This window comes from Sceloporus occidentalis, unplaced genomic scaffold (assembly GCF_023333645.1).
Source record: "Sceloporus occidentalis isolate IW3139 unplaced genomic scaffold, rSceOcc1.0.p SCAF_4, whole genome shotgun sequence".
Classification (NCBI taxonomy): Eukaryota; Metazoa; Chordata; class Lepidosauria; order Squamata; family Phrynosomatidae; genus Sceloporus; species Sceloporus occidentalis.
The window spans coordinates 149,869,418-149,886,973 of record NW_028316984.1 but is presented as its reverse complement, the minus strand read 5'-3'; the positions used below and the strand labels follow the sequence as shown (position 1 = coordinate 149,886,973).

Here is a 17,556-nt window from a genome sequence, read left to right as displayed (position 1 = left end):
CAAGGAATGAAGGATAACTGGATCCAAAATCTTGTCTCAAGAGCGCTCAATTCTCCTTACTCTACCAGAGCACAGGTAGAGGTACACTTACCAATATATTTCAGCTATCTTCTGTCAGTGAAAAGGACAAGTGAGCTATATCCTGGAACAGCCAACGGTCATAGAATTCTACCCTAAATTTTCCGCAGGAGGAAGGGACACTGCCATATTTCATTTGAAACCCAGTTTCACTTGAAGCTACCTTCTACACATTCCTCACTGCATGTATGTCAAACTTAGCATAATAAATGCCAGTTGCCACCACATGAGGGCACTTCCATTAAGAAATACTCTTGCCTGCAACTGTTCAAGGCTAAGGGGGTGAATCTTGAAAATAAGTACAAAATTGAACAAATCAGTTATCTCCATGCTAACACAAGTTGAGTCTTCCTTATCTGGAATTCTGAACCCTTAAATATTTCAAAACCCAACACTTTTTTCATGGGTAGCTGAGATATTAACACTTGCTTTCTAATGGTTCATTATACACAAAGTTTGTTTCTTGCACAAAAATATTGCATAACATTACCAGATTATATGTATGAGGCGATTATGGAATATAAATGAATTTCATGTTTAGACCTGGGTCTCCTCGCCAAGATATGTCATTATGTATGTATATGCAAATACAATATATTCTGAAAAAAATATAAAATCCAAAACACTTCTGGTCCCAAGCACTTGGGATAATGGAGATTCCACCTGTACTCAGCGGTGAAAGTCTTTGGGTATTCTTTATCAACTTAAGACTACTAAACACAGACACTCAGAGAGGCAAAAAAGGCATTATTGTAATTAAATTTTAATAAATATCATTAAATGGACATTAGCCACCTTTTACAGCCTGCACATTTAAAAGTCAGTATCTTTGCTTGTCACAGTTTTACCGATAACTTTGTCAGGTGAAAGCAGATTTCAAGAAAAGACAAAAAATTTATATTGCAACATCACATTCTTAATTTATTTTATAATTTTTATGTACTAATTTGTTCAAACTATAGTAAGTATGAGATAGCTACCATCGGTATAAGATAAAAAGACATAACTGTAAGGATGTGATGTTTCGGTGTATGTGTTTTGCAAGGAATGCAGAGAAGGATGTATCCATCATGCTGATATCATACTGCTGACTGCTTGCAAACTGTTTTCAAAAAGTTAGGAACAATTGCTATAAATATGCATAATGTGATGGCTTGAGCAACAGCAAACATAATGGCTGATAGTGAAGATGATGCCTCACTTCATCATGCAAACAGTATTTATAAAAACTGTTAGTGGCAGTGAAGCCTATTCATGAACCCACACATGCATCACCTTGGGTAGGAAAAGAAACAACTGATTTGGTTGTACATGAGACTGGGAAAATAAACCTACTCCAGATTGCTGAAAAATACATCTGACGAGTTTCATGGCCATGTATCTGTCCACAGAATCATGACCATGCAGCTACATAGGAAAGCACACAAAAAGTTATTTTGGCTCAAATGAAAAATAAAAAAAGTAAAAATTGTATTGTCGAGAGTTCATAGGTGTTAAATATTACTCCTAAACTGGTGAATAAAAAATATTCTTCTATGTTATAAGAATGCTTTCCAATTGACACCATTTATATTGTCTCAAAGAGCAAGAAACAGGACTGAATAAGGAACTGGTTCTGGTCAATACCTGACATACCCCAAGCAGCAATGCCCCTTTTAACAAAGCTCCCTGAGCTCCCACTGAAAACTTATTACTTCACTCCTCTTAATCAAGGAAACTACTAACTAGAACTGTACAGGTTAGTGTTAGTACATTGAATTTTGTTCTGAAATTAATAAATCAGTTCCTTCTGGTTAATTCTTGTTAACTGCCTACTTCCTTTGAACTGAATAAAATGCTCACAGTCTTCAAGTGCTCTACATGTTGCTCATACAGATCTGATCTAGTTGACAGAAACATGTCTGCGACTGCTAAGAAATAGTACAATCAAGTGCACTAGGTGTCACTGGGAAAATGAACGCCTACCAGTGACAGCACACTGTCCTAAGCTGTATGAACTCCTTCAGGGAAAGTCTTACCTAGTATGAACATCTTCGAAGGAAAAATTTTCATGAAAGTATTTGTCCTAAATCTAGAGAAGAGGAGGGTGTTTCTTGATTTGTTGTGATTTGGTAACTCCTGCAGCTACTAACTCAATGGTTCCCAAATGGGTGGGACTCCCAGGGAGGGTGTGAGACTTGCTGACCCTACTCCCTCTAGTCCTCCTCCCACTCCAACCTTTTCTGTCCTGGAGGGGGAAGAGAAAGGCAAGGTGGCTGCTTGGAGCAGCAGTCTCTGCCTGAGGGAAGACAAAGCAAAGCAGTGAAGTACGTTGGATCCTGGCCTCTGGCAGGGCCCATCCTGAGCCGCTGCTGCTGCTTTCCCAACCCATCCCATCACTGCCCCAGTTCTTGGAACAAGATGCTGCTGCATGGATATATTCATGTATATTCATGAATATACATGAATGTGCGAATGAAAATACGCACGCTAAAAATATTTTTATACCTATATTATGTTGGGGGAGGGCACGATGTCCACAAAGGGGGTCACAAGGGGAAAGTGTTTGAGAAATACTGTGTTAACTCACTCTGAGGCACTTCCATTCAGGGATTCCAAGACATCACTAAGGCGGGTTACAGACCACCTATTTTGGGCGGGCTGTACCAGCCCCTTTCCCCAGTGTATCGTGGCCTCAGTTGCTAGAACGGCAGCCGCTGAGGCCCCGATCCGCAGCCTGCGGCAGCGGGGAAGGGGAGAAAGGGGCCGCTTGGCCCCTTTCTCCCTTGCTTCGCTGGGCGCAGCCGTCTGAAGGCTGCGCCCAGCAAAGCAAAGCGGCGCCGCAAACCAGGAAGGAGCTCCAAAACGGAGCTCCTTCCTGGTCCACGGAAAGGGCGCACTAAGCACCCTGGCGCGGACCGACGTCATGTCCGCGCCGCCCCGTATAGAGGCGGCGCGGTCGTGACGTCGTCATGGCGGCCCCCATGTGGAAGGGGGGCCACCATTTTGTACGGACTCAGTCCGTACTAGGGTTAGGGGAGTGCGGAAGCACCGCACCTTCCTAACCCTAGTACGGACTGACTCCGTACTTTCATGGCGGTGTGTAACCCGCCTAAGAGCCTTATCACATTACAAAAGTAAGACAAGAGGCAGTGAGATAGAAGCGGCTTTCAGTTTACATCTTCACATGCCCTAGAAGCACGGCCTGTTCTGTTTCCAACTGCTACAATCATAAACTTGTGCCTTTTGTCCTGCTGGAAAAGTCCATTTGGCAAAAGCCACACTTTTATTAACATCTTCTAGAAGGAGAACAGAAGTTACGATGACAATATAGGGGGCCATTAAGCAGAAAGCCACTCCTATTTCGGTGCCTCTCATCTTTCTTTTGTAATATGATAAGCCTCTTAGATCTGTGAAGGTGAGCTACAGTTGTCTTTTGCATACTGAAGGCACTGTCCTGCAAATCTTCACACCATTTCAGCAACTTCATCCAGATGCTAAACAGAGGAATCCATATCCATCACCTCAGTGCAATTACTTCTGCCTGTCCATTTCATGGTCAGCTTTTTGGCATTTGGTCCTGACAGGGTCCCCCTCCATCTTACTAAACCAAGAGAAAAAAAATGCTCACTAAAGCTGAGGCAGAAAGCCAGCCATGGAGCACATTCTTGATAGTCCCATCTGTCTCTTTATCCAGGGTTGCATCTGCCCTTTTCTGCCTTGTATACAGCAGCTCTTTCTCTTGGAACTGTGAAGCAACTCTGCTATCTATTCATTCCCTTGACTGAGAAAAATTCCTTTGGCACACACTAGAAGAGCACAGGGAGCTGTCTAAAGAGGACAAAATCACAGGCACTGCACTGTACTTAGCCATACACTGAAGAAGCGACTCTTCTCAATACAGAAGAGTACAGAAACAGGAAGTTCTGTATGTGCTGGTGTGTGATAGGAAACAATGGAGAAGGGAGGGAAGAGATTTAAATAAGAACATGTGAATGTGTACAAGTTTTGTCCCCACTCTTTCTGGAAGGAATGAAGATCTTCAAAGGAAAAAGGTTCCCCACTTTTAAAGACTGGGATGCTTTAGGATTCAGTGCAGGTTCACATGTGAGGAAAGCTGCAATGTTTTTGGAGGAAGATTGCTGAAGCAGGGCAAATGTGTGAGAAAAAGAGAAAAATACATTAGGGGTCTTAAGGTTTTCCCTTCTAGAGTGTTTAGATTATTCATGTTTAGTGTATAATCTGTTCAACTTGTAAAAACCATGCATGACAAATTTATATTTACAATCAATAGAGTGTAGCTATATTACTTTATCAGATTTACTTAATTGTATCCAGTCCATGAAACATGCATTTAAAATCACAGATTTGCTTATATAAAGAATCTTACAAATTATGCTGGGCCTTTACAAATGAAAATACAAAAAGAGTTGACAGTGAATTACTCCAAAAGGAATAAATACATACATCGGAACAGAAAGCAGAAAAACCACAAGAGCTGGGCAGCTAATATATCATTCTTGTAAAAATAAATTAAGGAATTTGTCTGAAACAAGAGCTTTCAACAGAGGTCGTAAATAAATAAAACACAAATTACACAAAGTCGCAAGTACTTGATACCACATTTCACAGTGTATCATTTTATCTGTCAGTTCTTGACATTATAAGATAGAAAGCTAAAGTGATTTTGTAAGACAAAACAAAAGTGGCATTTACCATTTTGGTGCTATTTGTTCACAGGTGTGATTAACTAATACCTATTGAGTGGGCAGGAATTCAGCTTTAAAACTACTCGACCAATCAGTCAAATAAGACTGGTCTGAAAAATGTAAACCAATGCCACTTAGTGACCTTCCTATCCAAGCCATGTTTTGAACCTGGTTTCTGAACTCAAATATATCACATTTTCCCAAGGGCTGTGCAAAGAGATGAATGTACATTTCAGTTTTCATGTGCTTTCTGCATTACAAATTTAAAAGGGCTGTATGTAGATGAACATATGTGAGGATGTCCCTTCTGAACAGGCCTCCCTTCAATAATCTATTGTCAGCAACAAACTAGAAGCAAATGCACCCAAAGTGCAAAAGCCACTTTCTTTTATTCCACTGCAGGAAAAAAAGGAGGGAGTTTATTATTCCAGTGGTGCTTGTTCCATGGGTGGAAGAAGCCACTAGATACATAACCTGTGGTGTGATGAAAAAGGATCATCATCATTATTGTGTACTGTATTTCTACAATGAAAGATGGAATATGATCAGCTAGAGTAAAGTACTTTTAAGATGCATGAATTGTGGAGGGGGAGGACATACTACTTAATACTTCTGTTCAATTGACACCAACAAGACTTAGCCTTTGCCTGTATATTATCCTGTATTGCTACACAGCTTGTCACAGAAAACAATACATTGGCTTTGTGATAGCTGTTTTGAGAACTCTTCCTCCCTCACCTTACCCCAAGTAATTTCATTCCAGCTTTGCACTGCTGAATTCACTTACTATTTCCAGTTCTAGAGAAAGAGAGGCCTTTTCCTTTTTCAATGACATTTGGTTGCCTTATTAGGAAAACAGTAGCAATTTTGCTTGTCCAAATTAAAAGGAATTCCAAATGACACCATTTTCACCAGTGGAAGGCAAACTATTTTAAACCTGTTAAATAGAGAATGCATACATTCACACATATTATTAACAGGCAGAACAGGAATAACTTTGTTTGAAACAGTCCCACTCTCAACATGCTTGAACGCACCAGCCCTTGAGGCCCATTTGCCTTTACCATCTTTCACAGAAGAGCTCCTGACTTGTTAGCTACAAGCAGTCTCCATGTTCCCTGCTGTCCAAAATGTGGTTTCTTCGAACACTGAGGAATTCAATTTTCTGATGTGCCTGTTTAAGCTGCAGCTTTAATGCCTCATTCTCTGTTGCAAGAATACTTCTTTCCTAAACAAAAATACAGGTGTCATCAGAACAAAATATGTTTTAGAAACAGGTTTAGGGTCCCCCCCCCAACCCTACTTAGCAGGAGCATTTGCTTCACTGATGTCCTATTCTCTAGGTTTGTATACTTAACTATTCCTCCAAATTATAACAGCTTGAAACGTAAATGGACTGAAAGATACACAGCCATCTGTGCGAGAGGGGAGCAATTATCATTACAGCTTCTCTCGAGAAAGTATTTCATAGTGTGCTAAACACATGCTTTCATGCACAAAAGCCATTTTCCAAATGACTATTAGAGAATTCATCTATTCTAATAAATGGCTCTAGAGCCCATCTAGCAATGGAGGAGGAAGAGAGCTAACAATTAAAGGCTCTTGCAAGTAAATCAAATGACTGAAGATATTAATGAATACATGCAATCTAACCTAGAGAAAGCACAGATGCTGTCAAATCAGTTCTAAATTTTTGCAACAAGTATTACCAAGAAAACTAAAGGAATCAAATTTTCTGTCTAAAATATTTAGGTACAAGCATAACTAACAGAATTTAGTACAATGCTGTGAAATACTAATATGCTAGTGAACCTGAATCCCCTGAAAGGTGAACCTGAATCCCCTGAAAGCATAAACATGGACTTTTTACCCCAGGGCATCTTGCTGTGCATACTATACATAATCTGTGAAGACCAAACCCAAATGTGGGGAAAATGCATTGCTTAAAAATACACTAATTTCCAAACTTGCTTTTCACATAAATTGCTTCTCTGCTATAGCCTGCAAAGCAACAGCCCTTAAGTGATAAGTCAAAAAGTAACATATTGGTTTCACCTCCTCCGCTCGCACCCCCCAGACTGGTTCCAAGTTGCTTTTTCCTTCACAGATGTCCTTTCAGCAGGGCTCAAAAAGCACCAGATACATAGCTACTCAAAATCCTAAAATCATGAATGTGTGTGTCTAGGAGTTTAAAGTATATTTCTTGTGACAAGCTTTACATCAGAATTTAAATGTGATATTTTTCAGGAGAGCCAGTGTGGTGTAGTGGTTTGAGCATTGGACTATGGCTCTAGAAACCTACTCAGCCATGAAACCCACTGGGTGACCTTGGACAAGTCACATGCTCTCAGCCTCAAGGAAAGACAATGGCAAACTTCCGGCAAAGAAATCTTGCCAAGAAAACCCCATGACCGGTTTGTCATAGGCTCCCCATAAGTCAGAAATAACTTGAAGGCACACAACACACACACACACGGATCTTTCAGGCAAAAGCAATTCAGACTTTCAGTTTTGTGCAATCTGACATGTCTGGCCTTTCAAAATCCTTTGCTTTGAGCTGTCCCCTTTATATTACACCTTAACTGCAGTCCTACGCAAAGCAACTAAATTTAATGTGACTTATGTGCAAAGCACCCTCATATAGCTATCTAGTCAAGACTGCAGGTTACAGTATTTTGCGTGGCTATCCTACGCCGGAGAGACAGCATGGTGTAGTGGTTTGAGTGTCGCAATAATATACCAGGAGATGATTATTTAAATCCTCATTCAGACATAGAAACCCACTGGGAGACATTCAGCAAGTCACACTCTCAATATTTTCAGACAAGTGCTTAAGCGCTGGTAAAACGCTGGTAAAATGTTTAGGAAGTGTGTGTGTGTGAAGGATTGTCAGCTCTCCTCCAGCATCTCTGAATCATTCAGCAAGCAGCAATTTCCTATGAACGGTTCATAGGAAATTGCTGCTTCCCGAATGATTCAGGGATGCTGAAGGTGAGGGGACAATTTCCTGACGTTTAGGAAGCATGTCAGGCTTTCACACACATGCTTCCTACGCATTTTTGTAGCGTTTTACCAGCATTTACCTCATGGTAAGCGCTGGTCTGAAAATCTCAGTCTCAGATAAAAGCAATGGCAAACACTCTGTGAACAAATCTTGCCAAGAAAAAAAAAAACTGATCAGGTCTCCTTAGGTTTACAATACATGACAAATGATTTCAAGGAACAACAACAACAACAACAACAACAAATCGTAAGCCAAGATCCTACATGTGTGCATAGGTCCACATACACAACTTCTCATCTTCCTACTGCCTTGCACCAGATAGGTGTTTAAGGTTAGTAGCCCTCAGTCTTGTTGCTATCATCTAGATGATGATGATGATGATGATGATGATGATGATGATGATGATGATGATAATATATTTATATTTTCCTGCCTCTCCCAGATGGATAGAAGCCGTATTACAGTCCACTAAAATACATACATCAATAATGAAATACTTATAAAAACACATCAATAAAAGTAGTACAGTGGTCCCCCGGGTTACGAAATTAATTCGTTCCGCTGCCCTTTTCGTAACCCGGAAGACTTTCGCAAGCCGAATTGCCATAGGCGCTAATGGGGAAAAGCCGCGATTTGGTGTGAAATCGCGCCGAAAAGCACCAAAAGTTTTTCCGTAACCCGAAAAAACTTTCGTAACGCGGAACAGTTTTTTTAAATTATTTTTTTTCGTAAACCGGGAATTTCGTAAGGCGGTGCTTTCGTATCCCGGGGTACCACTGTACAATTAATCTTAAAAAAAACATCAAGTGGTAACGTTCAACATCAAACGGTAATGCAACACAGTTATATAATGGTCCGAAGATGTCTCTTACATAAGGTCAGGTGGGTAAGCTTGCCGGAAGAGATCTGTCTTGAGTGCCCTCTTAAACACCTCCAAGGAGGTAATAAGACGGATCTCTTCTGGAAGACCATTCCACAATTTCGGAGAAGTTACTGTGAAAGCTCTCTGGGAAGTCGATATAAGCCTGGTTGATTGGTGTTCTAACACATTCTTCCCAGTTATTCTAAGAGTGCGGGGCGGATTGTGTAGGGAGAGGCGTCCCGCAAGTAACTCGCGCCCAAGCCATGTAGGGCTTAAAGGTAATAACCAACACCTTTTATTGGGCCTGGAAGCTAATTGACAGCCAGTGAAGAGACTTTAGAACAGGTGTTATGTGGTCAAACCTGGACAAATAGGTGACCAATTTGGCTGCTGCATATTGAACCAATTGAAGCTTCCAACTTGGTACAAGGGTAGCCCCATGTAGAGTGCATTACAGAAATCAAGGCAAGAGATTACCAGTGCATGTACCACTTCTTCAAGGTCCTTTTGATCCAGGTAGGGACGCAGTTAGCATATCAGCTGAAGCTATTACCAAGCACTCCTGGCCGTCGGATCCACTTGAGATGACAATTGTTGTGACGAGTCCAGGAGGACTCCCAAACTGCAAACTTCGTCCTTTAGGGAAAATGTGTTTCACAGTGGATGCGCCATCGGCGTTTGAAGCTCTACATGTCCAAGACGGAGCTTCTTTTCTTTCCTCCTAAGCCCACCCTTCAACACTCCTTTTCTGTCTCTGTGGACAACATTTCTATTCAACCAGTCCAGTAAGCCCGCAGTCTTGGTTTTATCTTTGATTCTTCCCTGTCATGTATCCCTCAGATCCACACTACAGCCAAGGCTTCTAGATTCTTTTTATACAATATTGCCAAAATCTGACCATATCTCTCCGCCTCTACTGCCAAGATTCTGGTCCATGCCCTAGTAGTATCACGACTTGATTACTGTAACATCCTCCTGGCTGGGCTTCCTCTTTCTCACCTTCGTCCTTTAATTTATGTCCAGCATTCAGATGCACGTATTATCACATCCACCCACCACTCTGACCATATCTCTCCTTTGCTGGCATCCCTTCACTGGCTCCCCCTCCCTTTCCGTATTCAATATGAGCTCCTGCTGTTGACGTTTAAAGCCCTCCATGGGCTGGTCCCTCCTTACTTATCAGACCTTCTTTCTCCTCACCTTCCCACTAAGGCCCTCCATTCTGGTAGTCAAGGTTGGCTATCCAAGCCCAGGATTTCCTCTGCCCCATCTCGGATTCGCCCCTTTTCACTTGCTACCCCTCACTCCTGGAACCTTCTTCCCCCACGAGTAAAGGCCATCTCTTCATTAACCAGCTTCAAAACGGAGTTGAAGACCATCCTGTTCAGAGAAGCGTTCCCAGGCATTGCGTGATTATCATTTGCTATTTGATGTTCTTTTGTTCCCTGTTTTATTGAACTATTCCCTGTATTGCTATGTATTTTATATGTATTATCCTATTATCTCTTAGATTGTACGCCATAGGCAGGCTTTCTCTTATATATTTATTGTTTTATGTACAGCGCTGTGAAAATCTACAGCTCTATATAAATAATAATAATAATAATGTGACCCTTTCCAGGACTGGTTGACAAATCTCCTTCCCCGGACTTGAGGCATCTATCACGAGTACCTCCATTTTCTCTGGATTCAGCTTGAGTTTGTTTTACCTCATCCATCCCATTACTGACTCAAGGCAGGCATCCTTGAAGAGGATGCCATCCTTAGTCACTGCAAACAGTTGGAGACATAGAGAAGTAAATTTGGGTGTCATCAGCGTACTGATAACACCGCAACCCATGTCTCTGGATGATCTCACCCAGCGGCTTCATGTACAGTACATGTTAAACAGCATGGGGGACAGGATGGCGCCCTGAGGGACGCCAGATGTCAGCTCTCTTCTAGAAGAGCAGCTGTCTCCCAGAATCACCATCTGGAATCTGCCCGAGAGGTAGGAATGGAATCACTGGAGCACAGTGCCTCCAATCCCCAACTCTCTCAGGTGTTCCAGAAGGATACCATGGTCAATGGCATCGAAGGCCACTGAGATGTCCAAAAGCACCACCAGGGTCACACTTCCTCTGTTGATGCCCAGATGGAGATCATCGACTAAGGTGATCGAGGCAGTCTAAACTCTGTATCCTGCCTGAAGCCGGTCTGAAATGGGTCCAGATAATCGGCTTCCTCCAAGACAGCTTGGAGTTGGAAGGCAACTGCTCTCTTGATCACCTTGCCCAAGAATGGTAAAAGGTTAGACCGGACTATAATTATTCCTTACCAAGATGTCTAGGGAGGGTTTTTTTCAAAATCGGTTTGACCACCGCTTGTTTTAGTTGGCCTGGAAATTTACCCTCCCTAAAGGATGCACTGATCATAGTTCTTAACATTACTTTCACTACAACACCTCCCTGATCAAGGAATGGCCTGGATGTTGGATTAGGATTCTAAAGGCCAGGGCTCAGTTCCCCACTCAGCCATGGAAACCCACTGAGTGACCTTGGGCAAGTAATACACTCTCAGCCTCAGAAGACAAAGGAAAAATCACTGAACAACTCTTGCCAAGAAAACCCTGCCATAAGCTGGAACTGACTTGAAAGAAGACAACAGCACATTTTGAGTGCACCTGTCTTTGCATTCCCCCAAGAGCCCAGAGCAACTGGATCTTCATTACGTGAATCGCTGGTAAGGAGAAATAGCAGCAGTCCCTCACAGGGCTTGACAAGAGTGAGGCGTGGATATTTGTTGGATGGAATACAACAGCAAGAGAATAGCCCTCTGAACCCCCTTCAAAAAGGGGCTGAGCAAACCCCCTTTGAACCAATTCTGCCAAGATAACTCTGTGATATATTTATCTTAGGGTTGCCATAAGCCATAAATGACTTGAAGGCTCACAACAACAACAACAACAACAACGCTGCACTTCTACATGTTTAAGCCACTAACAGAACGCTAGTCCTAGTGTGTGATTTTCAAACAAAATGACAAAAAGACTAAAGATGGACATTTTTCTAACAATGAACAATCATTATTGTTTATTAAATCCAACATCCCCTTTAACATCTGAAAAGGCTCTATTGACCTTTTGGCAAAGTGCATGTTAACTACAAGTTAAACCTTCAAGTGTTCGTTCAAGGGGGTGCATTTTTCTAAATTGTTTTCCTCACTACTCTAACCCATAGTTTTCCCAACAGACAGCCCACCTAAAATGCTTCACTATATATTACTACAGGACACTTAGCAGCAGCAATGACAGGGGTTGCTCACTATGTTAACAGCACTTGCTAAATCCAAGTTGGGCTCTGACTATTGCTTTCATGTAGGTTTCAGGAACTTTAAAATAATTTCTCCCACTTTCATCTGCCATGTAGATATGTGGGACCTTTCAATTCTTCCACCATTGTATTTTCAGCCTTCCTTTCATCTAAGGAACTCTAGATGGTAAATATGGCTCTTTTCCTGCTCCAAATTTATATTCCAAACAATCTTGTGAAGTAGTTCAAGCTGAGAGATGGTGAAAGACCCCTGGTCATTCAGTGAGCTTCACAGCTGAATCAGGAGGATTTCAAACCACATCTCCTAGTCTGAGCCCCTTATCACTCAAGTAGCATTGCCTTTCATTGTTTAAAGAGGTCATTTTGTATACAGTTTTAATATTGATGATTCTCAATGACAGTTTTAGTACCTGCTCTAATTCATGGTAGGTGGGCTTTAAAGTACATGGTTCCTCCCTTGCTTTTTGATTGCAGTCCTTGTTTTCCCATTTCACATAAGCCTTTTTACGGCTAAGAACTGGGCTTGGACATGGAGACAGAGGGGTAGGTTGGAGGAAAGTGCTTTCAGGTAGTATTCCTGGTTCTCTTTGTTCTGTGGAGAGCCCTTCCACATGTATCAGCATCAGGTCAGTCTGTGTGCTCTTGTGCACTATAGAAGGCTTTAGTCTTACAGAGATTTTTTGAGCTGAAACCCCCATCAGCATAATAGTTCTGTCTTTGCTCCCTTCATTGTGCTCAACCACTTCTCCATTAGGAAATGGAAATCCACCTTCCTCCAGTCCTATAATGGGGACACAGAAACACAGCATTAGAATGTGAGAGGAGATGAAAAGCAACTCAGTGGCTTAAGGAAACTACATGTTCTTTTGAAGCCCTAAATTCAATGAAGAAAATGGTAAAATGTTTCCCTGAAAGAGGTATATAACATAACCCTGAATTCTGTTGCTATACCATGTTGCCCACTTTCACTATTCCAATCTTTGCAATGAAATGACAAACCAAAGAAAAGGAAAAATGGCATGATTTAATATTGTAATATGGAGTGAAGAGTAACACTGGGACAATTATTAAGGATTCCTGAAAATTTATTTAAATCATTTATAGGTTTATAATTGGACAATGAGGACAGCAGAGACAAAGGAGTTAGCTGGAAGGCAGGGCTTCAGTCCATCTAGCACCGCCCCCCCCCCCAGCCCCTGAAGGAGGACCCTCAAGGACAAACTGGGAGAGAGGGCTTCAGACCACTGAGCTCCCCACCCAGCCCATCAGGGTGCTAGACCCTCCAGGACAACGAAGACTGTAGAGACAAGAAGGGAAGGTTAGGGAAGCTAACAAACAACAGTGGAGGCATGACATAGGAGGAAAACAGCTACTGAGCAGCAGAAGTAATGGTGGATGTCATTAAAGTGAGAGAGCAGCAGTGAAACCAAAGCTAACAATTGTTAGCACCACACACAGAGAGGTGGAGGTGGCCCTCTGAATATCTCCCTCAACTAGAAAACTCTATGATGAGACATACCAAGTGAGACACACAGACAGGATCAGAGCACTAACAGGAAGAAATAAAGATGGTGAGACAAGTAGTGGACACACTCAGAAAGACAAATGCAACCACACAAAAAATAGGGACATGGAATGTGAGAAGCATGAGCCAAGGGAAGCTAGACATAATAAAAATGAAAATGGAACACATGAACATAGCAGTACTGGGAGTGAGTTCAAATGGACAGGAATGGGTCACTTTGATTCAGACAACTACAAAGTATTCTACTCAGGACATGAAAAGATACGAAGAAACGGGAAGGCTTTCATACTAGGAAGAGACGTGGCAAAAGCAGTCAAAGGAGACAATGCAAAATCAGATTGAATCATCTCAATAAGGCTTCATGGAAAACCTATGAATATCACCATAATTCAAGTATATGCACCAACTATAGAGGCAGAACAGGAAGAAAGTGGAAGTTTCTATGAGGGAGTACAGGGAGAAACTGACAGCACCTCAGAACAGGATGTCAACCTGTTCATAGGGGACTGGAATGCCAAAGTTGGAAGTAAAGAAACAAAAACAGTAGGCATATTTGGATTAGGCAAAAGAAACAAAGAAGGCGAACATCTGATAAGATTTTTGCGAAGCCAATAACCTATTCATTCCAAACAAATTTTTCTTACAACCAGAAAGAAGGCTACACATTTGGACATCACCAGATAGCCAACACAAAAACCAAATAGATTATATAATCAGAAGTAAACAAAGGTGAAATTCCTTCCATATTGGTGGCCAAGACCAGACCAAGTGCTGACTGTGGCTCAGATCACGAACTACTCATATAAAAAATAAAAGTACAGTGGGCCCTTGCCTTACGCAGGGGATCCATTCCAGACCCCCCCGCGTAAGGCGAATTCCACCTATGCTCAAGTCCCATTCATTTGAATGGGGCTTGGGCCCGGTGGCGTGGTGGCGCAGGAGCGTGCGGGGCATCATGGGCGCACGCCCCATTCATTTGAATGGGACGCGCTGCCCCTTGTGCCCCGCATGCTCCCCGCAGCTTGAGCGCGTACGCTCAAGTCCGCATAAAGCGCACCCGCGTATAATGCAGGTGCACTGTATAACTCAAGAAAAAAGCAAAACCAGTAATCATATGAAAATATGATCTAAACAATATTTCATCAAAATTCATTTACAATATAAGGAACAGATTAGCGCTATTAAACATAATAGACTGAGAACCAGAAGAACTATGGTCTGAAGCCAGGGACATAATAAAAGAAGAATGTGGACAGACTATCTCAGGAGACAAAAAGAGAGAGAAGAAACCATGGATGACAGATAAAACGCTACAAGTACAGTGGGTCCTCGCCTTACGCGGGGATCCATTCTGGATCCCTCCGCGTAAGGCAAATTCCACCTATGCTCAAGCCCCATTGGAAACAATGGGGCTCATGCACGGCGATGCGCGGGGCGCAATGGGTGCACACGCCCATTTGATTGAATGGGACGCGCCACCCCTTCCACCCCGCGCACGCCCCGCGGCTTGAGCTCGTATGCTCAAGCCACGTATGGTGCGCCCGCGTATGGCACGGGCGCGCTGTAATAAAGGAAAGAAGAGAAGCAAAACAAAAGGGACATGGGAACAAACTAAGAACCATGAATACAACAGTAGAACAGCTAATGCAAAAAGATTTTTAAAAAATACTACAATGATCAATGCAAAGAAGACAACAACAAAAAAGCAAGAACAAGAGACCTATTCTACATGATCCAGGAAATCCAAGGGAAATTTCAAACCAAAGACTGCGATGCTCTATGACAATTAAAATAACATAATTCAAGACCAAGAAGGAATAAAAAGGTGGTCGATGCAGCATAGAAAAGAGTTATATAAAAGAGATCATAAAATGAATGACATGTGTAATGAAGAGCCATATGAAGCTGAAACCCAAATTCTAAAAAGTGAGGTGGAAGCTGCAATAAAGAAAATGGTGAAAAATAAATCCCCAGGAACAGATAATATTCCAATTGAACTGCTGCAATTCACACTGACAGTACAGTGTGCTAACTAACATATGTCAACAGATGTGGAAAACAAAATGACGGCCAACAGATTGGAAATGATCAATATACGTCCCCATCCACATAAAAAGAAACACAAAAGACTGCAGTAACTATAGGACTATAGTACTGATCTCCCATGCAAGCAAAATTATGCTCAAAATTCTGCAACCTAGATTCCAACCACACATGGAGAGAGAAATCCCAGAGGTCCAAGCGGGGTTCAGAAAAGGAAGGGGCACTAGGGACCACACTGCAAATCTACAATGAGGGAATTCCAAAAGAAAATCAGCATGTGCTTTATAGACCACAGCAGAGCATTTGACTGCATAGATCATGAAAGGCTATGGAACAGTCTTAAAGACATGGGAGTGGCAACACATCTGATAGTCCTGATAAGGCATCTGTACTCAGGACAAGAGACAACTGTCAGAACAGAACACAGAGAAACAGAATGGTTCCCAACTGGATCCCGTAGATGGCCACAAAGACAAACAAATGGGTCCTAGAACAGATCAAACCAGAAATCTCTCTGGAAGCCAAGATGACAACACTTAGGCTGTTGTATTTCAGACACATTATGAGAAGGCATGACTCACTGAAAAAAAATGCTAGGAAAGGTGAAGAGAAGTAGAAAGAGGAAGGCTGCGTGCTAGATGGATGGATTTGATTAAGAATGTAATGGGTATGAATGTACAGGAACTAAGACAGGTGGTTTTGGAGATGTCTCATCCACAGGGTCACCATGGGTCGAAATTGACTCAAGGACAGTTAACAACAACAACAAAAGGTTTATAATATACAAAGTAGGTTATACCAGTCAAATTGTAACAGAAAATACCAATATGATCAGAATAAATGTCTGTAAATAAAAGAAAGGAAAGCCAGCATGATGTTTGTTTCTATTTTGGATTGTTGTTTTCTTTTCTTTGTAAAGTGCTATGTAAAACCTATGATGCTATACTACTACTACTACTACTACTACTAAATATTTATTTATATCCTGCCTCTTCCGCTTTGAGGATCGAGGCGGGTAACAGCAAAGTTAATACAATATACAACAATAAAAACAACAAGCCCCACAAGACCCCAGCCCAACCCTCCCTCCCAACTATAAAATTAAACAGTGAAACATGGTTAAAAAGTATGTAACAATACATCAAAATTAAAAAAAACAAACCACTAATAAGAAAATAATAAAAGGAGGGGGATTCAATTGGTTCTGGACATTATCAATTGAGGAAGGTCTGCCGGAAGAGAAAGGTTTTTGATGCCTTTTTAAAAGCCTTGAGTGAGGATAATTGGTGAATCTCTTCCGGCAGGTCATTCCAGGTTTTTGGAGCGGTGACAGAGAAGGACTTCCAGGAGGTCACCGCCAGTCTGGTCTTTCTAGATTGTAAGAGGTTTTTCCTGGAGGATCGGAGTGTGTGGGAAGGATTGTATGGGAGGAGGCGTTCCTTCAAGTAAACTGGACCCAGGCCATGTCTATACTACTACTACTACTAATAATAATAATAATTATAATAATAATCGTTTGAGCATTGGACTACAACTTTGGAGAACAGGGCTGGACAGCTCTTGCCATAAAAATTTTGTGATAGGCTCACCTTAGGGTCTCCATAAGTCAGAAATAACTTGGAAGACAAACAACAACAATAAAAGAAAATATGAAGTGATTTGAAGACTCTCTCAATAATCAAACAATGATCTTATGGGAAGGCTCTGAGTTCAGTGGCAAAAGTCAACACTTAGGGCTATGTCTTGCTGTTAGTTTTGATTAATACAAATCCATTCAATCAATGAGATTTACCTATTGTTCCTTCAAATCAATTACCACTCAACAACTGATTTAATAGGTCTACTCTAGTTGGAATTAGCCATCAAGATGTCAGCCAAAAGGCACAAGGATCACCTGGGAAAGATGCCCATGTGAAACCCTGAAGAGCTGTTGCCCATCAAAGAAAGCATTACTGAGATGAACCAATGGTTTAATTTAGCCTAAAGCAACTTTCTAGATTTATTTGTTACTAATTTGGTAAGAACTGATTAAAGCCAATTGGATC

At 41.7% G+C, this 17,556-nt stretch overlaps 1 protein-coding gene across 1 annotated transcript in view; it reads right to left on the bottom strand.

Moving 5' to 3' along the window:
- Window positions 1–4,079: 4,079 nt before the first annotated feature.
- The window catches only part of RASGRP1 (RAS guanyl releasing protein 1), a 56,928-nt gene continuing 43,451 nt past the window's right edge, over window positions 4,080–17,556 (bottom strand). Inside the window, exons 13-14 of the mRNA XM_089522008.1 lie at window positions 12,354–12,724; window positions 4,080–5,994 (exon numbers count right to left, since the gene is read on the bottom strand). Of these exons, the coding sequence (XP_089378134.1) occupies window positions 5,863–5,994; window positions 12,354–12,724 (503 nt within the window). The 3' untranslated portion in view covers window positions 4,080–5,862. The remainder of the gene's footprint in view (window positions 5,995–12,353; window positions 12,725–17,556) is intronic.